The sequence below is a fragment of the Chlamydotis macqueenii genome, chromosome 10 (genome assembly GCF_036417535.1).
Source record: "Chlamydotis macqueenii isolate bChlMac1 chromosome 10, bChlMac1.mat, whole genome shotgun sequence".
In the NCBI taxonomy this organism is placed as follows: Eukaryota; Metazoa; Chordata; class Aves; order Otidiformes; family Otididae; genus Chlamydotis; species Chlamydotis macqueenii.
The window spans coordinates 22,500,718-22,523,828 of NC_141565.1; the positions used below are offsets into that span (position 1 = coordinate 22,500,718).

Here is a 23,111-nt window from a genome sequence, read left to right on the forward strand (position 1 = left end):
GGCCCCCTCCACCCCGCACAGCGCTCGGGTACCCCCAGGCCCCGGGCCCCTCCGCACCGCTCCCGGCACCGCCGCTTTGGGGCGGGAGCGCCTGAACCCGCCTTTTTATTATTATTATTATTTGCCTGTTTCTCTCTCCTTTTTTAAGGAAAGGAGAGCGCGGAGAGCAGCGGAGCGCCGCGCCCGCGCACACGTGCGCGCGTTGGCCGTGCGCCCCGCCCCGCCGCACTCCATTGGTCGAGGAAGTTTGCTGCCTGCGGGGGATTGGCTGAGGGCGGCCGGGGGCTGCCGCGCTCGCCAATGAAAGGCGGCGGGCGGGCGGCGCGCCCCGGGCGAGCGGCGGGCGCGGCGCGGGATGGAGCTGAGCCCCGGGCTGCAGAAGGTGGGTGCGCGGGGCGGGGGGCACCGAACCGAACCGGGGCGAGGGGGGGGCACCGTAACCGAACCGGGGCGAGGGGGGAGCCGGGCCGGGCCCCCCGTGGGGTGGCTTCCCCCTCTCGGGGGGGGGCGGGGGGCGCGCACCTGGGCAGGGCTGGAAAACTTCAATTTTTGTCCCTTTTTTCCCCCCAATATCGCCTTCCCGCGTAGCCCCCTGCGATGGTCGCCCTCTGTGTCTCTCCCGGTGTCTCTGGCCCGACCCAAAACCCACTGGCCTCCCCCAGTGACCGCTGTTATACCGGTTTTGAGCAGGAACTGGTGCAGCAGAGGGAATGTCGGTGCGAATGTTACAGAATTCTTAACTATTCGGGGTCAGAGTGGGCAGAAGGGATCTCTGGAGTGCTTAAATTTTCCCATAACTTGATAAATCTGGCAGTGTGTCAGGGCCACGGGGCACGCGTGGGTCTGCCCAGCTGTGGTGCCTGGCGAGGCAGCTGGGCTTGCTCTGGTTTCTATACCAGAAACCTCCTTCAGCAAGGCTTTTGTTGGAAAATCAACTCTTTTTTGATCTCTGTTACTTCGTGTGAGGCTCTGAATGCCGCTGCTCTGGGCTCGTGTCCCTGGGGGAGCTGCTCGTCCCCTTTTGCACCCCCTGCGAAGCACTCCCTCGGGCTGTCGGAGGCTCTGCTTTCCCCGGGAGATCACGGCTCCCTGCCACGGTGTCTCTGGGTGAGCAAAAGAACCAGAATAACTGAAATGCCCTCCTGGCACGGCGTTGCACTGGACGGAGGGGGTTTAATAGCTAAATAAAAAAATGCATGGCATGGGCTGCAGGGAGCAGCTGCTGTTGCGACCTTCCTCGCTGTACCTTCGTGACGGCGTGGTTGGGAGGTGAGTTGAACCCCTCACGTCAGCGCTTCTCGGTTTCAACATTGTTGTAATCCCATCGCTGGATGCCAGGCGGCCCCGATCGGGCAGTGCCGAGTGCTGTGTCACGGACCTGGCCTCCGTGGGTCTGCCAGGGCACAGGGGTGCCTCTGGACCTCCCGGGGCAGGGGGATGGCACCTTTTGCCGTGAACTTCTGAGAAGCTTCTTGCTGCTGCTGTCCTTGGAGATCCTTCCCTGACTGCTGGGATGCGAAGGTCAGCCTGGCTCTTGTTGGGGTGTAGCTCCCTCTGTCCCGTTAAGTTTGAGCTGTGTCACTGCTGGATCCCAAGGAAAACGGTTTGCTGGGTTTTGTAGAGAACTGGGTGCTCTTTGCACCAAATGCTGGTGTTTGGCAGCGGGGCTCACTGGTGCTGGTGCAGTCTGGGTGGCCGGGGCTGTGCCCTCCCCTCCCCTCTGCAGCACGATGCTCCTGCTCGGTGTGTCCTGCCTGAAATACCTCATTTTTGGGTGGGATTGAGGGGTTTCTCTTTCCAGCCCTGCCCACCTTCCCTGTCCCGCTGGCTGCCCACTGCAGGGATGCTGTTGGTGCTTGCTGGTGAGGGCTGGTCCCCTGGTTTTGGAATGGAGAGTGACTCCATCCTGGCAGGCGTGTGGGGGGTGGCCAGGGCTCGGTGAGGACCTGCGGGGAGGGTCTCTGGTGTGTCATCCCTAGGGACTGAGCAATGTGTCCTCTGCCAGTGGATCCCTGTTGCTGATAACCCTTGGGCATGTCCATAGGGTCCTGGCTGCCGCAGGCTCAGTGGTGAGGGAACAGTCGGCTGCCAACCAAAGGCCCTCAGGAAGCTCTTAGCAGGCACCAAGCGGAGATCCATCCCTCCGGAGGGAAAACTGACCCTTTTCCATGGGCGGTGGTGGGTTGTGTGCTGTTTGGGCCGTGGTCCATCTGGTGCTGTCAGGCAGCAGCTCAATTCCTGCCTTGCCCAGAGCACAGCTCGTGGGGGCTGAGCGGGGTACAGCCCCTGCCAGCAGCCCCAGGCTGGGGGTCCTGTGTGGGGGGAGCAGGGCTGGACTGAGCAGGTCTGTGCCGTGGAGCAGAAATACGCCCCGGCAAAGCTGTCTCTGTGCTAGACCCATCTCCCAGGAGCTCCTCGAGCATTGTCCACGGGGGATGGAGCAGTCAGCACAGCGGCTTGTCAGAGGGCTTGCAGGCGCAGAAACCATCCGAGCCTTTCTGAAACGTGTGGCTGGATGCTCATCTCCCCTTGGTGGAAGGGAAAGGACAAGGTGTTGTCTTTAATGTTGCTGAAATCTGGAGGGAATAGCATGATCCATCTGCAGCGGAAGGGCGCAGTTCTACCGTGAGATCTCGCGGGTGGGCAGTGCCCAGCGTAGCAGCCGCTGCGTGGGGCGATCCCTGCGCCAGCCCCGTTCTGCTGACGGTCTCCTGTCACCTGAGCTGGAGCTGGGCACGGCAGTGTCAAAAAGGGAAAGTCCCAGCTGGCCTGCACTTCAAAAGGGATATGAAATGGCATAATAAAAACAAGAAAAAAGAAACACAGCCCCGGATCTCTGTCTGAATAATATACGTCCAAAGACAAATGGGCGTCTTCGCAGGAGACGGCTGTTTAATTTCCTGAATCACGAGAAGGGCACTTTTTCTGGGCATGGGGTGGAATACTGTCAAATTTTAATTTGGCTTGGCAGTGGCGCGCAACCAGTTTGAGCAAGTCGGTGAAGGCAAGTCTGGAACTCATTAGGGCTTGTTGCGAGGCCCTGAAAAGTTGGTTTTCAATCACTGTTGGGTTTAATTATTGTTGATGTCTTGCCTAGCATATTATGGGATTCTTTCTGAGGAAATTAAAACAGCATGAGTGGGATGGCATTCTGCTTGGCACATGGGTTGTTTAGATTAAATTCTAAATGGAGAGTTAAAACCCGAAACAGAGATAAAGCGTGATGGCTGGCATTTTGTGCGTTGCTGGAGCCGGTTCAGCTGGATGGCGCGGGCAGCAGGGTTTGTGTACTGTTCTCATTGAATTCAGTCTGTTTTTGTCAGGAGAAAATAACCCGCGAAGCTAAAGGCACTGTTCAAAGCCAAGGTAAAGTTTACTTAGTTAATACAAATTTTGGTTCTTTACCTTTTTTCTCCTGTCCTTGAGCGTGGGTTTTTGCAAACATCCGAAGCAGACAGGCTGTAGCAGTGTCGCTGCCGCTGTGATAAATGAGCCCCAGCGTGTGCGGGGGTCTGGGTGACTCGGGGGGGAGGCAGAAACCTCCCTTCTCCATCAGCAAAGTGTTCGGGCACGTGAAGGCTCCTCTCTGTACATCTGCAGACGTGGATGGGAACGCTATTCAGGATTGGGCGCTTGCTCTTTGTAAAGTCCAAAAATGTAAAGCTTTTTGAGAATCTTGAGGAATACATCGGAGACTCGGCTCTTTCATTCATTTCTTCACAACCTGCGTCCCCTGATGGAGGTGTGTGGGGCACCTGGGCTGAGCCCCTTGCCTTGTGTACCCCTCAGCGCGGCGAGCGCTCGGGCAGGCGGCTGGCTTTGGGGGGCAGACACGCGGCTCCCAAATAACGGGGGCGATGCCCAGAAGTCATCTTTGCAGGACACGCCTGTGAAATTTGTGCTCTCTGCAGAGCCACTTGTAAGCAGTCTGGGCACGCGGTGATGAAGCTGGCACGCGCTGTCCCTGCCGTGAGCGTGCCGGCACAGCCGTTGCGTCGGGCGCTGCGACCTGCCGGTGCTTGTGTGAAGGTGTGGGGAGCTGTACGAGCAGTGCCATCTCTGCTGTTGAAAGCTGGACCTCAACTGTTAAAAATTAGACCACAGAAAGTTCTTTATCCCTTGCAGGCTTCTTCCATGTTCACTATTTCTGGTTGTAGCCTCCACTAGCAGAAGCTCAGAGTTTCATTGAGAAGTTGGTTCTTTCTCCGTGAAGCCTGCTCTCTGTGGAGAAGGGACTTGGTCCCTGTGTCAGTGACGTGTGGCTGGTGGCCTGTGGAGATGGTGGTGTCACCCTGCGTGCCCCTGGTTTGTCCCTGTGGGACAAAGCCCTGCTCCAGGAACAGCGTCCTGCTGCGGGAGCCCAGGGGAGGAAGCGCTGCTGCGGCTGTCACCGGGAAACAGATGGTGGTGATGCAGGGACCTGCCCAGCTCTGAGCCAGTATTTATGGATGTGAAATCATAAAGCAGCACATGGGTTAAAGAGCTTATTTTGGGACTTGGACTCGCAGCTGAATCAAGTCCCATAAAATACAATTTACAAGTTACAAAATCCCCCTCGCCCTGCAGGGAGGCAGTGTCTGGAGTGTTTATTTAGGCTGAGGTTTTTTTTTCCTTTTTTAAAAGGAAATATTGTATTTCAGCCATTCAGGAAAAGAGGCGTTCAGATGTCCTGGCCTGAAGCTGTTAAAGATGGGGCTCAGAGAAAGGGGAAGATTTCAGGGCAGCTCTCTGCAATTTTTGGAAGAGCAAGAGTTCCCAGCCTGACTCTGTACTTTACCCCTCTCGCCTACCCCCAACCCTTGGGCTTCAGTTTGAGAGCCTCTGAGCTGCCTCCCTGTGCGGCGGGGACTCTCCTCTTGCTGCTGCGCTGATGCTGTGCGCACCTGCACGCTGGTTTCCGTGAGGCGGTGTGGTCGGTAAAAGCAGTTGGTACAACTGAATGAATAGCGGCTTTGACTTAGCTGCTGGCAGGGAAAGCGGCATACGTCGCTGATGTTTGGCTCGCTGGGTGCTGTAGCTCAAACCCGTTCAGGAACAGCTTTTGCGAGTGGATCAGAGAGGCGAGGGAGAGGAAAGGCTGCTCTCCCTCGTCCCGAGGGTGTGGGTGATCCCACCGGATACAGCAGATGCTAGTGAATGGGAGTGTGTGCTGCCCGGCTCACCTGGAAGTCAAATGGTGCCCAAAAAAAAAAAACCACCTAGGAAAACGGATAAGGATGGCTGAGTATAGGAAATAAGGAAAACAGAAAAGTTACCAGCAGAGCAAACCTAACTGCGGATGCCGTTAGCTGTATCGAAAATACACCCGTGTAGGACAGTCACTGCCTGAAGCAGCTGGCTGGCTGTTGCACGCACTGCGGTGTGAATGTCTTTACTAATTTCTAGTGCAGCTGTACATGTCTGTTGGAAGTGTTAATTACTGGGGGTTTGTTGCCTTACCTACTCAGGCAAGGGGCTAAGTTCTGTCAGGATTAGCTTTTACATAGTGCTTGGCAAATTACTCCAGCTAGTGTTTCACTGGGAAGGAACCTGTCGTAGGAAGAAAAATCTGCTGTCGTCTTACCAGAAGAACACAGGAAAGCGAACTGACCCAAAAGCGTTGTGACTGGTTGCCCGTGCCCCACCAGTATTTGAGGTGGCACAGCCCTTCAGATTCTGCATCAGGGCTCAGGGCATCACCCGCTATGAAATGAACTCACTCATTTCCTCTCTGAAGGCCTGGAAAAGCACCTCGCCTTATTTCCCCTCTATATGAGAGGGTGACTTGTGTCAAGATTATGAAGCTTCAATGGAAAGGAAAAAATCCCCTGTGTTCCTGTCGCACGTGCTGCCAAGGCTGCTTGGGTCACCAAAGAGCATCCACAAGTGCCGGCCACAGCAGGGAGGCTGCAGGAGGACGGACTCCTGCCAGCCGTGTGTCCTAGTCCAGAGCATCAGGACATGGTGACCAGGCAGTATTTCTCCCGGGTTAAAGCACCTGCTGTGCACCTGGACATGTGGGAACGCAGACCTGCGGCCCCAGAGCCTGCTGTATGCCTTTCCTCTTAAACGCTTCGTGCCTCAGCCGTTTCTTGGTGTTCTCGCACAGCTGGATGGGCACTTGGAGATCTATGGGAGACTTGTGATAGTGGCCAGATCCTATGGGAATTCTTGAGCTGACACAGTGGAGGTACAGCAGAGGAGGGACGGGGTGAAGGAGAGGGACAGGTGGCCCAGGCGTGGCTCTGCCCATCATCTGCTCTGCTGTGAGATGCCCTTCAGCTCTCTTCTGTCTTCATCTCCTCAGCTGTAAAATGCAAGTAGTAGAGCTGAGAAGATGTTTAGGAGGACAAATCAGTGGTGGTGTACAGAAATGTGATGGAAGCAGCTCCTGAAGTACGAGTTGTCCATGTCCCGAGGGACCCTCATTCCCGTGGTGGTTCAGCACCTTCTCCTCGTGCTGGAGGTGGGAAGGACAGAGCTGGCCCAGTGAAGGTAGTTGATGATTACACTTACCTGAGCACTCTGGAATGCAGCACAGCTGCTGTTTAATTAAATTTGGGTGGGTTCTTCCCATTCCATACACCTCCTCACTGCCTTGGCTTGGTTTTATAATGAAGACCAAGTGTCTGAAGCACTGTCTTGCTGGTGGAAAAAAACTATTAATCTTATTTTTTGAAGTTTGCCGTTCTCTTATCATTAATTCACACATTGTTAGTGGAGAAAGGAACGCTGCCAACTATGTGCTCTTGGAAGAGTGAGGTATTTGCAGAGGCTCTGGTTCTGCTCTGTCTCTGCCATCCTGTAGGCTGGGATCTGGCAGCTCCATGGAAATCGTTTTCTCAGATATCGGTGCCTTTTCCTGGTCTTTATGTTGCTAAAATAAAGGGCAACAGACTTCTTACTCTGCAAGTTGTACTATCAATAAGTGCTTCCAGTGTTCCAGATGATACCAATTCAGTCACTGGTGACTTAAATAAATCCTGTAAAGAGAATTTGAGATGAAAGACGGTCTTTTGTAAGTGATTTTGTGTGTGAGTGTGGTAATTTGGATAACTGTGCTTGCTCAGAATCTGGCAGAGAAACAAATTGCTTTCAGGTCATGATTACAATAGATGTTTTCTGTCTGTGAAAATGAGAAGAAAACAAATCAAAACAATCCTTTGCTGTTCTCGAAGTTGTAGGAGTGAGCATGTATATTGATTAATGCACTTCTAAAAGCATTTGCTTGCCCTTGCAGAAACTTATTCCACTTGCAGACACTGTCAAGGAGCCCCATCTAAAACCCAGAGAAGCTTGTGCAGCACAGCCCTGAGTTTCCCACTCGAGGTGAGCCCTCCTGCCTGGCCTTCAGCTGCTCCAGGCTGGTTTGGACAGTTTTCTTCTGGGCCAGTGCTGGGAGCTGACTCCTGAGCACGCCTCAGCCTGGACCTCACCGGCCATCAGGTACAGCCAAGGAGGATCTTTGGTCGTTAGCAGGAGTTTTGTGCTTTGATCGGTCCCAATGCTTTGGCTCTGACACCGGTACCCGCAGCACGCGGAGGTCAAGTTGTCTGCATCTCTGGTCTCTGCTGCGCTTGGTGTGGGATGGGCGACTGTTCCTCTTACGGCGGAGCAACGCTCACCCCAGGCCATGCTCCGCCGCATGCTGAGGAAAACTCCACAAAAGAGCTTGTTGGAACTTTTCAGCTCTCCTGTGATGTATGTTGGGAGTCATTTTTCCCAGAAAGTTTGGGAGGCAGGTGATCCCTTTTTCTCAACGAACTTACTAAGAGCTTTTCCAAGATGGGAAAGCTATCTAGGAAAGTGTGGAGTGAGACAGATTGCCCATCCAAATTATGAATTCAAGTGCTTGAGGCCAAGCTCTTGGAATGAGGTTTCTGCCACCCAGGAGAGGGTTGATTGTGGCCCCTCTGCTTGGTGAGAGGACCTTGACTCGGTGTTTTAGGATTAAAAATAATTACTTGTTTAAATAGCTAAGCAAAGCTGAGTTTTTAAGACATACAGCCTTTTACTCCTGGGACACTTAAGTGAAGTTTTCAGTGCCTTTTTTACCTGAAATTTTGGACCGTGGTTCAGGTTACACCAAAAATTAGGTTTGTTTCTTTTTTAACGTGCACTTTAACTGCACCTTGTGAATGCAGAGCTTCAGTGGCTAGCGCAGCCTTCAGCGTTGCTGCGCTGAGATGCAGGGATGCCCTCAGGAGTGTTAGCAGTTGCTGCCCTCGCACTTTGATGTGTACAAAGCTAGCCAGATGGTGAAAATCGCAGGGCCCCCTTCAACCTGTGAGTTCAGATGTGTTAGACGGACATGAGCCTTCTGTGAGCAAAGGAACTGCTGAAGGGAAAAACAATCTTGGTAACTTGACCAGATAAAAGTCTTATTTCTTCTAGTGCATCTGCTTTTCAGCTTGAATTAGGAGATTAAAACCAGAGTGAGACTATTTGACATGGGTTTCTTGGTAGTTCAGAGTGGATATTACCCAGGCGCTACCTTCACTATATACAGCTGCTTGAAACGTTGACACCTAAAAGACTCAGTAGCGTACAGACCAGTGTGGGCTCAGAAACGGAGCAGTTCTGGGTACCGGAGCAGCAGAGGATCCGTTTCATCACTAGCAGAACAAGTGCAAGGCAATCTGATAATAACTTCAACAACCAGGCTTGGTCTCTGTGGTGGCTCTGTCCCTGCTGCTGGTGCCCTACGGATTTGCAGAGGTCACTGACACATGTACCTTGCCTTGCTGGCCAGGCCAGTTCAGCCCAGGGTCTCCGGGGGGCTGCTTTGGACGAACAGGCCCAGCTCATCTGGTGGGAGGTGGGCTTGCCAGCTCCGTGCTGGCGGGCTCGTCCCACCGGGTCCCTGGGCATGCTGAGAAGTCCCTGGCTTTGTTCAAACAGGCTGGTGGGCAGCCCACTGTTCCTGAGGAGAGGCAGCTGCCTGCGCGCTGGGACGGACAGCTGGGTGCGACGCGTGGTTGTGTGTAATAAGCAATTACAGCCAATCTGCCCTGCTGCACCCACAGTAGGAAGGAAAATGCAACCAAAGAGGCTTTTTGTAAGTACAGAGTCTGCCTTTGTTCCCCTCTGAACTGAAGCACAGCGCCTTGGATGCGTTAACGTTCTGCTGTTGGGCTTGGCTGGTTTTCCTCCCGCAGGCTGTGACAATCCCGCTCCGCTCTCGCCATGGCCGTGTGCTTTTCCAGAGCCTGCAGCGTGCCCCTCGCTGAGATGTGGACACCTCTTCTGCTAGATGTAAACATTCACACCCTCCCGTTATTGGAAATCCTTCCGGATTGAGTTTGCTCCCTCTTATTATGCAAGCTCAGCTCTATTGTAGTTAAATAATGACCACAAATTAATTGCTGCCCATCCATGTCCCTGAACTCCTGAACAGTTGTGCTGAGCAAACTGGACCCACCCACATGAGTATCGTATAACTTTTCCCTTTTTCTTTGTTCAAGGGACTTTCTCAAAGTGAGTTGTTAATCTCCAAAACGCGCTGCAGCTGGAGGAACCCCACCCAAGTGTTCTTGTGGTCCCTTAGCTTCTGTCAAGCTCTCTCCTGTGATTTATCGGGGTCGAGCATCCCATGCTGAGGCTGCGTGAGGGCCTTCCAGAGGCTGTGCAGACGGGTGTACGTTGAATTTGCCGTGGGCGCTGAGGAGCAGCCTGACCGCGAGGAGAGGTGAAACCAGGTCCTCGGCTCTGAAGGGCTGTTCTGAATGTGTAGTAACTTTTTGGAAACTAGCTCTTCCTCTTCCCTTCCTAAAAAGGAGGAGAAAACATACTTGAGGTAGTTACGTGTCTCCGTTGCTGTTTTTAGTCTCCAAATAAGGTGTTGTGCAATAAGTGTTTTCAGGATCCAGAAACCTCTGCAGAAGCAGGAGGGCCCCGCTGTGCCAGTCCCTTCTGGAACTCCGGTGGGGCGGCCGGTCCCAGAGCCCGTTGGGAGGCTGGAAAGCAGCGGGTGCCCCGCGCAGCAGTGCCAGCGAGGAACGATGCTGTCATGGAGCTACCCTTCAGCCCCTTGTGAACCTGCTCTGGTGGGCTCTGTGTGCTCCGGCATCGAGCACAGCGAGTTGGAGCAAGCAGATCCTGCCTCGTGTCCTGTCAGTGTGTGAAACTCTTGTGGGAGGGCAAATGTTCTTGGCAGCTGTATGGGTCTTCAGCGGTCTTTGATTAGTAACGACATTGGCCAAAGCTGCCAAAACGCTGACCCTTATTGCAGACCTGAATTCCTCTGAGCATGCAACTCCAGATTAACCTGCCAGCCGGGCTCATGATGCTGCGGGTGCCCCCCACCTCAGTGGTGGTGGAGTGGCCAAAGGGATGTCCTCTGGCTGGAGCTGCCCTGTGTTTCTATGTGCTGCTGGTGGTGACACCGTCCTGCTAGGAGATCCCTCTGCCTTTCAGGGTGCTTGTTTCCCATCTGCAGGACTGTTACAAACTCTTTTTGTGATTAAACCAAGGTCCCTGTGGATATGCAGGAGGAAAAAGAGCTAAAAGTCTTCCAAGGGAGTGTGGTCTAAGCATCCCTGGGCAGATAAGGATCTCCCTCCTTCAGCTGTCATCCTTTTGTTGCAGTGACTGATTTAGCAGCTGGAGCTGGCTCCACTTTCCTGTTTCCAGCTTGTTTGTCATTTAACCGGTCTGTGCTGTGGTCTCATGACATGTAGCGTGCTCCTGCTGGAGGTCAGAACTGATGTACCAGGTCTGTCTTGACCCTGTGCCTTCTGCATGGCCAGAGAGATGGTGTAAGGGGCAGTCTAATAGCAAAAGAAGAAAGCAAAGCATTGCCAAAAAGCAAGTGCCAGACTCATGGCTGTGTTATGCAGTGTCAGCAAATTCTTCAGCCAAGGTGGGTGCCTCTGCCTGGGGGGGACCAGGCTGCAGGCAGTGAAGCAGCCCCTTGGCCACGCGCTCGGCTGTGTGAGATGTCGGTCTGCTGCCCCTGTGCTCGATTCCCCTCGTGTGCCAAACTCACCAAGGTATTGAAGGCCAGCAGAACACTGCTGTGGGCCCTCGAGGCATGCGGGGTTAATCTGTGTGACAGATGTTCAGTGGGATTTCCCCGTTCTTCAGTGACTTGACATAAACCTACCTCTCCAAAAGCGGTTGTGAGCGGGGGATGTCAGGGTATTGGCTTTCCTTAGCTGGCCTTCTTGTACGCTTTGTTAAAATTTGTATTAACAATTCAGTCACTTGCTGCTCTGTGAAGGAATTGGCTCTCTCAGGCAGTCAGTGTCCCAGAAGCGGGTGCTGGGACACAAGGGCTGTAAAAAGCAGGGATGTTAAATACATCCCAAGGCACTTCTGTTTTCCTCGGCTCGTCGCTGTCTGCAGCCACCCTGCCACTGATGCTCTTGGCAGCGAGCTGCTCGCTGCTGCTGCCGCAGACCAGGCGTCTGGAGACCACGGATCCATGACAGCTCCAGGGCTCTGTGTCCGTATAGCCAGTTGTACCTGAGGAGCCACAGCTCTGGAAGGGAGGAGACCCTTCTGAGGGTCTGTGCTCGCGATGGCTGGTGTGTCTGAGCACTGGTAGGTCTGAGGTCAGCCCATTCGTGGTCTAGAAGCTTGGCCTCTCTGCCTGCAGTGCTAGCCTGGTTGTTTCTAGAGGAGCCTTTTCTGGGAAACACCAAAGTCTAGTCTGGAGTCTTGTCCTCTTCGATGTACTGAATCTCTGGCACTGAAAACCGTGGTTGTGAGGAGAGTGGAAAGAAGTTTCCACTTCTCAGGAGGATTTTAAAGTTGTGGATGTGAGAAGTTTCCTCCGTGTGCCACTGAGGACAGCCTCCTCGCAACAAACTCAACTGTCAGACTAGCTTCAGTCGGCCCTTCAGCAAAGGGACACTGGCCAGAGTGTGCTGGACTGGTCAGAGGGTGACACCAGAAAAACCTTCTGAACTCCGAGCCACGGACAGAGCTGGAGCCTGACCCACTCGTAACTTCTGACTCCAAATCGAGATGGAGCTGTGTTTGGGATTTTCCCCTGCCACTTGTCATCATAGGCGCTCTGTTTCCAGCTATTGAGCAAACTTGCCAGTGTCTAGGATGGCCCTGCCCTTGGCCAGTAACAGAGTGAACCATGGCATTACTGGAGTATTCCTGAGATTGTTCGGAGATGTTTTTGTGGGTAGAGCAACCTCAATTTCCTATCATTTCACTACCGAAGAATTTCCTCTGTGCGGACTTGCTTTCTCTCCTTTAATAGCAAGAACGCTATAAGGCACAAAAAGCCAAAACAGAAATCTTAAAATGCATTGTATATCTAGTCGTGGTGAGCAGTTTGCTTTTCTTCCAAGCAATTTGTTGACACAGGCTTTTTAAAAGCCATTACAAATGCCTTCAAAGGCTCTTAAACTTCAGTACCTCCCTGTTTAACACTGGTGTTACCAGATGGGCTTGGGCATAGGTGGAGTCTCAGGCAGTTGGTGAGCATTTGTTTCACATTATCCTCTGGGTTTGGGTGTTTTGTGGTGTCTTGTGTCTCCTTTTTAAAAGAAATCTCCTTTTATGCATATTTGAGGAGCTGGAGCAGAGCTGCGAGGAGAAGCTCCATATCTGGGCAGGAAGTCCTGCTGACCAGGCAGCCCAAAAATCGGGCAGCGGCGCCTGTTATGCTTGGCCTCTGCACAGATGTGGAAGTGAGTGGCTCAACCTCCCTCCGCTTCTGAGGGAGCGGGGAATAACGCTGTCCTCCTAACAGACATGGCTGTGCTTCCAGTCGTCGCGAGGAGACGCTGCCCGGAGGGGTCTGGGCTCACAGGGGATGGCAATGCAACAGTTGGGGGGAGTAAGTGCCCCCTTCCCACACAGAGGGGGCTGCCTGTGCTGCAGGGATGTCCCTGAGGTGTCACGGGGCCACCTGAGCTGTCCCGTGGGCAGTGGCTGGAGCTCATCCCATGCTGCTGGAGACCTACACCTCTGAGGGCAGAGGGACCTGAGCCATCTCGGGACCCCTGTCTTGCCTTGCTCAATTTTCACATCATTTCCCTCATGTTTTGCTGTAACTCCAGACTTGAGCTAGCTTGCATGGTGAGGAGCAGTGGGCCAAGGTGCTGACACCTGCAAAGAGGAGTTCCCAAGGAGATGTGGAGCTCCTGGTTGCGAAGGCATGTGGTCTGGTCCTGGCTAGGGCAGTGCTCAAATGGGGAGGGACAGTGACTGGGTCTTCTGTGCATGTCTGGAGCTGAGTGTGGCCAAAGATCGGGGCTAGGACTTGTTTAGATTTGTCTTGAGGCAATAAATAATCAGCTTTTGTGGAACCCAAAGGCATGGATCATCTAGTGAAACGGTAACAGCAGTTTAAGAGCTGAGATTTTGCTCTATTAAATCTTGAACTTGGAACAGGCGATGCCCGCAGTGCTGGCAGAGGAGCCGTGCTGGGCCAGTGGGTGGGAAGGTGCACCCTGCCTCGCCTCAGCTGGTCCAGTAAGCCTTACAGGGATGGCTCGCACCCCCTGGGTCAGAAGTGCTCATCGGACCTGTCTCTGTTCGGCGGTGGTGTGGGGCACCACCTGCTCTGTCCCAGCTCTGCCAGCTGTTGGCTTCAGGGTGCTCGCCCTGCCCATCGCGATGGACAGCCTCGGCCAAGCCATCGCCTAGCAGTGTTTGGAGTCGGGTGGGTGTCCAAAACGGGTCCGGCAGCCTGGTCACCGATCTTCCTGCCTGACTGGGGTGGTGGGTAGTGCCAGCCCGCTCCAGAGAGCAGACACGAGGGTTTTTGGGAGAGTGCTAATCCAGCGGTGCTTCCGTGGGGTTAGATGGAGTAAGGAGCAGCTAACTGCAATTAAACTTGGGCTTGGGGTGTGAAGCAGAAGTCATGTTTGGACAAGCAGAATAAATTACCAAGAAAGGGGCTTGCTAACACTGAAGCAGTGAAGTGAAGTCCTGGATTTACATATCGGTGTGGTGGGTGCAGGCTGGTGGCCACCCCAAACAGCTGAGTGCCTGTCACATTGGGCTCCGAAGCATCTCGTTGTCTGGGGGGGTTCACACGCCCAGTCTTGCTGCTGACAATGCTTTCCCCTTTGCTTCCCTCCTCGTATGTAATGAAATTTCTCAAATGACTTTGTTTAATCCAGGTGTTTGTATTTTAAATAAACAGCCATTCATAGTCCCTTGCCTGTACTCAGCTTCTGTCCCACTCATTAAGATCAGAGTTGATTAACAAACCCTGACTGTTAGCAGATACCTAGCGCACGGCTCCAGAACTGGCCAGGTTGCAGGTGGTCTGTGCTGGAATCTTAAATATCCTTATTCTGGAGAGCTGAAGAACTGAAAATGCCCTATTTTCTGGATATTAGAGGCAGGAAGAAGTGTGTGTGTGCATGTTAAGACCATTTTTCAGATGTATTTTTATGAATTCCCAGGGTGAGAGGTCTTTTCCCTGGCTTAAAAGTATCTGGAAAGGCTGCAGATGAAAAGTGAGGTGAAAACTGCAGGTCAAGCCAAGGCGCAATGGAAAGAGCCGTCCCTTGGGCACAGCGAGCTGGCACGGGCCACTTCGTACTCTGGGCTGTGCCTCAGGGGTGAGCAGCCTTGTGTGGGCACTTGATAGTTCTGCATGAAAAAGTGTGTAAAGGCTTGTCTACCTTAAAATTGGGAAACCAACGTCTGTTTCTAGAACCATCTGTTCATAAAAGCTTTGTCCTTAAAAGCTTTGTTCTTATTACCAGCGCTGGGTTTTCCAAGTGAGTTAGATGTCTCCTAATTTGAGTGCTGTCAAATAACCTTCTCCTCTTGACAGCTGCGGAATGTGAGCGTTGATGTCAGCGGGACCTCGGGATGCCCCAGGTCCGTGCGGGAGCTCTGAGGAGCCTGGGAGCTGGTGCTGGAGGCGGGATGTGTGGATGGAGGAGGGAGCGGCTGCCAGCATCAGCACTGGCTTTACATCCGAGCGGATCTGGGCAGAGCTCAGGGCTGGGGTCCGGCTAAGCCGCTGCCTGCGGGTCCCTGCACAGCCTCCTCTAAGGGAAATTTAATTTTTTAAACCCCCCCCAGAGCATTGCAGAGTGAAGGAGCTGAGCACCCATGCTTTGAAAACAGCCTGTGTTCTGCTGCTGCCGATCCTTCCATTTGGAAACAGGCGTCGGCAAGGGTGGGCTCTGCCAGCCCCGTGTGAAGCCGGGAGCACCCTGCCCTTGCTGCAGAGCACAGACGGGGGCTGGGGCTGGGCAAGGAGGATGAGGAGGCACAACACCATTGATTTAAATAGTGTGTTATCTTGTAGTGAAGGACTGCCCTAACACAAACACACGCGGACCAGGTTACGGTTGCATGGGCAGGCAACGCCCTTCTCCAGCAGCAGAAACCTCTGCAGCCTGAGCGCTTCTCATGGGCTCTAAACGTGTGCGCCCGGGCGAATAGTCAGTGCCTAGAAGCAGCTTGTATTTTGAGAGGGATTGAAGATCTACAAAAATGTGATGAGCGGCAGCAAGCACCCAAAGGGTGTGGTGGGAAGACCTGTGCATGTTGAGCATCAACAGAATGTGGGCTGCAAGGTCCAAACGGGTGAGAAAACTGCAGGAAGCTGATGCTTTAATGCTTCTTGAGGACTGAAAAATATTGGGTTTTGTGGAGGAATGCGAGCACGCAGTTTACTCTCTGACTGCCCAGGGTCAGCTCTGCTGAGATGGGATGAAGATCCTGAGATGCTGCCATTGCATGTCCTGGGGTGGGACTGTTCTCATTTTCCTTAAGTTCACTATTACAGGCAACAAATATGTCTGTCAGGCAGGAGTCTGCAAGTGTCTGTAAAAACCAGGCTGAGGTAAATTCCGCCTCCTGTGGTGTCACTTCTCCCTCGTGCGTCCTGCAGTACTTTGTTTTCTCTCCCATCGTATCCTCCTGCATTCTTCGCATTTGGAAAGCCATGGTTGGTAAATCCATGGCACAGATGCTAAACCAGGTTTGTTTTCAATGTTGTTGGATTTTGGTACTTCGCTCTCCTGTTGGAAGTTATCAAGACCATCCCTGCAGCAGAGCATCCATGGATAAAACTGACTTTCTTCCAGTTCCAGCGAGCAGCGTGAGTGCGGCGCAGCTACAGCCTTTCCTCCCTGGAGCCTCTCCCTGCTGTGTTTCCTGTTCACTGTGGAAACCACCCATAAAACCAGCTGCTGTGGAAACACCACATTCCCAAAATACTCTTGAGCCCCTGTGGAAAGGCCAAGGAGGTGCAAGCTATTGTGAGGCCAGTTTAGTGTCAGGTCATGGCAATGCCCCTCCGCGTCTCGCTGCCTGAGATCTGACCTGTGCAGGTCCATATGCAGTGTACAGGCTGAATCAAAACTTTTTTATTTTGACCTAAGGCCTCTGTGCATGAGATTAAGGTGGCAGCTCGGGGTGTGTGTTCTGTGTCAGTGCCACCTGCCCTGCGCTGTTGCAGATGTGCCATCTTCCCTCACTTTAAGGTGAAAACCTTCATCCCAAGCATCCCTGCGTAGACTCACAGCAGGGCTGCATGGACAACGGTCAGATGGTGTTTGGGAGGTTTGAGGCTCCACAGGACAAAAGGAATGGCTAGAGAAATCCACGTCTGAAGGACAAAACTCAGTGTTAGTACTCCAGTCTGGGATAATCTGTGACGATAAAGCCTTTCCAACTGCGGTGTCCTGTTCTTTTCCAGATGTCGGTGAGCCAGCCGCAGTCAGGAAGAGGTGTGCCTTGTTTACGCTGCAGAGGGGCCTGCGCAGGCTTCGAGCCGCATTCCTGGAGGTAACGTCCTGCCCTCGCCGGGCCCTGCCCTGGCACCGTCCCTTCGGTCCTGCCGGCGTTCAGACTCCAGTGACGCTGAACTGCAGAGCGCTTGCGTGGCGTTGGGAGGTGCAGAGGACACGCTGTCTAAATAGGACAGCTGCTGAGCAGAAAAGATGCTCGTGCTCCCTGCTCTCCATCCCCCTTCCCTTGCTGGTCCTGCTCTTCCAGTTTTTGAGTTAAAGCCTCATCCACAAGTGCTTAAACCAAGCTGAGGCTCCTATGCAGGGGGGGTTTTCTGCTTTTGCTAACATTGCCTGCTCCCTGGGAGCTGAGAGTCTCTGCTAGGCTGGGTGCAGGTCTTGGCAGCAAGCTGTGTCTTGGGAAGAGGAGAAAGCCGGAGTGAGAGATGGCCCAGCCTGCGGAAGGGTCTCGCCTGCCCACCCGATGGCCTGCGCAGCATGTGTGCTGCAGCACGGCTGCTCTGCATGCACGGATCCCACCGCACGCTGATTTCCCAGCCCGCCAGACTGTTTGGAAACTCCTTGGTGAAAACAAACGTGTCCTGATTTTGGAAGCAGGGAAATGCTGTCAGCACGAGCTGTGCCCCATGCCTGGCTGGTGCCCTCGTCCCTGATGGCGAGCATGGGTGCAGAGCTGGCGAGGGCTCGGTGCCACGTCCCGCTCGGCAGCACCGCCGTGGCTGTGGCGCTGGCTGTCGTGGGCTCCCTGACAGCTGAAGTGCTGTGCTTACTGCCAGAGACATCCTAGTGTTGGTTCTTTATTTTCAGTTTTTCCTCCTAAAAACACTATATTAGGTAAATAGCCACCAATATCGGTAGCTGCTGGGAGCAGACCAGTACTGCGTGCTTGGCTCTGGGCAGGGGCCGCGAGCTCTGCCCTGCTCCATCTGCTTGCAAACCGAAACAAAGCGGGCTTTGAAATGGAAGGGAGCTATCCAGATGTCATTAATTAAAAAAGCATTAATGCCCTCTGGGGCTGTCTTGCAAAACACTGGGCTCTTTTCTGTGCGCCGCAGAGCGGCTGTGCAGCCGTCCCGCTGCCGCGGTGCGCAGAGCCCGCGGTGCAGGTGCTGTCTGCTACCGAAGGGCTCCGCTGGGCTTCACGGCGGTGGCACGCGGCTCTGTCCTGCAGCCAGGAACTCCCAGTTTCGGTACCTCAGCTCTGTGGAAATCCAAACTTCAAAACACTCATTTGGGTGAATCACTACATTCTATTTTTTTTTAATTGACTTTATTAAAGGCTGGTTTAAATCATGTTTGTTCCAGTATCTTGTTGAAATACTCTGGGCTGCATCAGAGTTGGTTAGTCCTGTTGCTACTAGCATTTGGTGGAAAAGCTGGCCAGCAGAGTGGCCTTATAGACGTCTCTTTGTGACTTATAGCTGTTACGATTAAAATCATAGATACTTCAGTATCAGCTCCTCTGTTAGCAGTCACTATTCTCATGGCGTGTACAGCTTCATAAGAGGCAAGACTAGCGCTCGGCTGTCGGAGCCTGGTGAAGGTGGGACTTTAAAAAGTTTGGGGAAAGTGGCAGCTCCCCGCGTGGGTGGGAGGCAGCGGCCCATCAGCGCTGCTGCGACTTGGGACAGCACTTAAGGGTTTGCAGCTTTCTGCTCCATGCCGCTACTGATCCCGCTGGGATGAGTCGTGCTGAATTCCCACGCGCGGCTCGAGCCACGGGAGCCTTTTGTCTTGTGCTGTAACCCTGGTCTGCTCTCAGCCTTTGAAAGAGGCTGATGCTCGGGGGCTGAGCCTCCCGTGTCAAAAGGATGGTCTCGCTTGTCACCCGCAGGAAAATCTGCAAGTCGTGCAAATGCAGCCAGGAGGACCACAGCCTGAGCTCGGACGTGGAGGATGACCGGAAAATTGGGCGCCTGCTGTCGGACTCCAAGTATGCCACACTCACCGCCCGGGTGAAGGGAGGCGATGGCGTTCGCATTTACAAAAGGAACCGGATGATCATCACCAACCCCATCGTCTCTCGGAAAGACCCCACCTTCGACACCATCACGTACGAGTGGGCTCCCCCGGGGCTCACCCAGAAGCTGGTAAGAGAATCCACGACGCGTTTGGGTGGTAGTCGTGTCACTTAATGGAGAACATAACTCGGCTCTGGAATAAAGTTATTGGGGGGGAAAATTAGTAAAACACATGATTTGCCTCAAAGAGCAAAAATGTGCATAACACTTTATTTTGGAAAACCACGTAAATAACTGGAGTAGGTAGGGGAGGGGAATGGATTGCCTCTGGGGTTTTATAGGTTTGCTTACATTTCTAGGAGAAGCCTTAATGGGTTTTACAACTAGAAAGCTCACTCTTTGGTACAGCTCATGGCCAATAAAAACATTGCTGAGGACAGATCCACCTCCGCTGTCCTGCCAGTTGTACAAGGCCTGTGCAGCCCACGCAGGCGTCTGCACGCTCCAGGCCCCGGGCTGGGTGCGGCACCCGTCTCCGTGCTTCTAAAGCAACGCGGGTCTGGATGGAGCTTCTGGGAGAAGCAGTGGGGACGAGCTGTTTGGGTGGCTTATTTGGGCAGGAGGAGCTGCCCCGCACTGCGTCCCTGCCAGAGAGGGAGATCCCGCCTTGCTCGTTGGGCCTGATCTGGGTGTGAGCCTGTCCCAGGACCCGCCAGCGCGGGAGCAGGTGGCCAGCTGGGACCGTTCCTCTAATCCAGAGGGTTTTTCCAGCAAACACTTCAGGAAATTATGCTGATTTGATTTCTCTTCTTTTGAGACAATGTGGAAAGAAGTAATGCTGCCTCTAAATCCAGTGCTGTGTCCGTAAATTATTCTGTTACAGAAATGGGCTTTAATGATAGCACCAAAATAACGGTCATCTTTCACAGAGTAATTATTTCCTCTGCTTGCTGAGCTAGTCATAAAATCTTGGATTTAAAGTAGGCCTGGCATCTCAGGTTTATTACCCGAGAGTGCACTAGTGCTCCCTTGTGCCTCCAAATCCCAGAATGGCCCTAAACCTCCCCAGAACAGAGCTGCCTTTCCTGTTGGGTGCTGTGTCCCCTCGGCCCCCCGTAGGAGCACCGACGCAGGGTGCTGATGGTGCTGACTTTGTGGCTGCGCCGCTTTGCAGTGCTGGTGCCTCTACCTTTGCTCAGATCTTCTGCGTAGGCAGAGGAGTGGGGAAGGGGGCTTGGTTTGACTTCTCGTGGTGGTGGGCAGCCAGGCTGCTGTGCCTCGGGCCTCCTGTCTCATGGCATCGCCTCAGCAGAAACCATCCTCCAGCAGCGGCAGCCAAGTGGCGCAGTGGGCTGGGAGCCCCTCTACCCAGGGATGTCCGGCCACCTCTGCCAAAGGGCAGCAGCAGCTCGTCCCTGACCCACACAGACTCGTGGAGCTTCCTCCCTGGGGAAGAGGAGCAGGAAAGCTCGCTGTGCTGGGGCTGGAGGGACGCTGACCTCCGCAGCTGGGAGCATCCTGCCTGCGTGGGCACGAACTCTGCCCGTTGCGGCTGCCTGAGGAACCCCTCCCAGATCCTGCACTGGAGCTGGGATTTTTTCCTTACAGCTAAAACAGTCTAGTTAGTCCAAATTATAAAACCAAAACAGAAATATTTTTAAGAGAACTCAGGGCAAAAAGGGAGATGAGGAGCGTGGTCCTGTGCCAAGGGCTGGATCCAAAGACAAGCCCCCAGCCCCACCTCCCCTCCTGCGCCTGGTTTCTGTCTGGCCGAGCAATATTGCTGTGTGGGGATGAGTGGAAGTGGTTTCTGGTGTGTGGGAGCGTTAGCCAGCCGCGTACTTCTTGAGGGAAAGCTTTAACTGTGTTGTGGTACTAACAACGCTGCCTATTACATTGTCATTAGTGGACAGCTTTTGCTCTTCCAATTAAACAAATAGCTTAAAGCTGCTGAAAATTACAACCAGATTGTTTTAGAGAAGAACTGGGGAGACAAATGGGAAATTGCAGTGGCAGACTGATGATTTCTCCTTAGAACTCAGTTGCCCTCACCCCCTCAGAACGGCTGACTGAGGGTGGCCTGCAGCCCATACTGGGAATGCCGACCAGCGGAGCAGGCCACTGGGCTTTAACGAGCCACCAAGACCCCCGCGCATCCCACTGCCCGGCTGTTTAATCCTAGCTCTGCTGCTCCTCGCAGCTGCCTCTCCTTTGGTAGGAGCTGGCCCCGCAGGAATGTTTGTTTAACCACTGTTTGCCTTCTGCCGCTCCCAGGGGGAATCGGGGAGCTTGTGAGATGGGGAGAACAATGGTGGCACTCTTCCCACTCACCCGGATTCATTAAGCACGCTGCCCAGCCTGGGATTTATCAGGAAAACCCGGGTTTCGCTGCTCCACGAGCTGGCTGCAGCGCGGTGCTGCTGGTATCTCGGGGCAGGGTCAGCTCCTCAGGGTGAAGGATGCCCAAACTGTGGCTCCTGGGCTGCTTTCTCCTTCTGTGGGCCTGAACCCCAGCCATACCCCTCACAGGTGCGTGTTTGGGGTGGTCCCATGCAGCCAGGGCGCGGGGAGCCCGGCAGCCCCCGCAGCAGCAGCCTTGGTCCCGGCAGTGCTGGCGAGGGCAGCTCCGAGGACACGAGCCTCGTGAGAGCTTCGGGATTGTGTGTGTGCCTGAGCAGGCTGGAGGGGGGGGTGGGTCATGTACACAACGCGTAGGAACTTCGAACACAACCTTGACTGGAAGATCAACTTGAGAAACTCAAACACTGGTGTCAGCCCTCTGGGGGTATTTCAAAGGGGCTTTGGGCCAAAGAGCTTTCAGCGCAGAAGTGAGTCGCTCCGGTGACTTCCTTCTGAAGGCAGGCTGGAAGCTGGGGGTGGTTTTTCACATTGTTCTCCTGAGGTGGATGGTCCAATAATAGGAGGAAGTTCAGAGTGTGTTTTCCTGAAGCTGTGCCTGGAGAAGTTCTAAAGTAGATACTCGGGGTCCCTGGGGAAAGTGAAAAGAACAGATCATAAAATATCTCTGAAATCAAGTGATTATTAGTGAAAACTTAAAAATACTCTTCCTTCAAATAATTTGTGCTAAGGCAGCATAATAAAGCAATTGCCTCTAATACATGGTAGCAGCAGAAGAAACAACTTTTTATTATCCTTCATTTCAGTTTTTGGTGTCCGGTTCAATTTTTTTCCCTGCTCTATTCTCTGGACACACTTTATGACATCTGCAATTGCAACTCTAAGCATTCCCTTGATCAGAGAGCGAAATCCCACCACGTGTCTGGGCAGATACTGGAAGCTGCTTGTGAGCAGCCCAGCCGTGCTTTCCAGAAGGGCCGGAGACTGCTCTCTCCCGCTCTGAGCGCAGACGTTTTCTGTTGGCCGTGGAGAGCCTGGCGCTGGAGTGGGACAGGGCGCTTCGGGTGCACGTGCTGGCTGCTCTGGTCTGAGTGTGCTCATTACTCTTGGCACACTCTGAGTGGATTAAGAATTTATTCCATTAAGATCCTACCACTGTTACTGCTCTGCGAGCGCTCTTGCTGTGGCTGTAGCAAGCCAGAGCAGATGCTGTCTGAACACTAGCTTGTGGTTGTACAGCATCGAAGCGTTCGTTGCTTTGCTTTCCCGCTGTCAGACACCACCGGCAGCCCCGGTTCTTATTTCGTGAGGCAGTGCCTGCATGGGGCCCGGGAGGAGCTGTCGGGGAGCTCTTCTGTAGTTCCTGCTAGGATTTCTTACTTCTGTGCGAGCCAGCTGAGCACCAGATTGCTCCTGCAGCATCCTCCAGCTCTTCCCAGGCGGCACCCGCTCCCCTCCCCCGTAAACTTCTGCATGTCCCAAGTGGACCGTGACACTTGTGTCCGTTAAATCATTTCTCTATTGCTGGTGCAGATCTTCAGGCAGGGATCTTGCCCTGCAGCGCTGCTGCCCGGCTGCAAGCAGCCGAGGTGGAAGCTGACCTTGAAGTTTTTACAGACGTGCCAAGTTGTTCACTGTTGTGCAAACATTTCTGTGTTTCAAGGGCTATGCTGGACCAGACTGTGTGCAGCAAAGAGTTAATAGGTTCTCTGCTTTTTAAAAATTTTGGTTTTCAAGTGCTGACCAAGTAAGAAACAAATCTAACGCAGCTGGGTGCTGGTCTTTAAAATGGAGTGGCGGAGCGCCAACTGGCTGCCCCTTTGCTCTTCACACCACAATAGGAAAAACGCCTGGAGCGGGAAACTCCCTTCCCCTTACGGCGGGCCAGGAGAAGTTAACTGTACGGGCCCCGTGTCCCGCAAACGCCGGTTTGGTGTGTGGCAGACCTCATGAGATGGTGGCTTGCTCTGCTCTTAGGATAGCGGCCGGTTGAGTAGGAGACTTTCTTTTGGAGACTGGTTGCTCTGTGGCGTTTGCTTTCCATGTTGCAGGGCGTCTGTGACCAAACCCCCTCCCTTCACTGTGAATCAGTAGCTGGGTGGAGCTGGTGGCTCTCTGTTGAGGT

General features: G+C 53.6%; 1 protein-coding gene across 1 annotated transcript in view; it reads left to right on the forward strand.

Annotated features, from left to right (window-relative positions):
• Positions 1-339: 339 nt before the first annotated feature.
• The window catches only part of LMCD1 (LIM and cysteine rich domains 1), a 29,084-nt gene continuing 6,312 nt past the window's right edge, over positions 340-23,111 (forward strand). Inside the window, exons 1-3 of the mRNA XM_086755693.1 lie at positions 340-382; positions 16,616-16,704; positions 18,502-18,757. Of these exons, the coding sequence (XP_086611819.1) occupies positions 356-382; positions 16,616-16,704; positions 18,502-18,757 (372 nt within the window). The 5' untranslated portion in view covers positions 340-355. The remainder of the gene's footprint in view (positions 383-16,615; positions 16,705-18,501; positions 18,758-23,111) is intronic.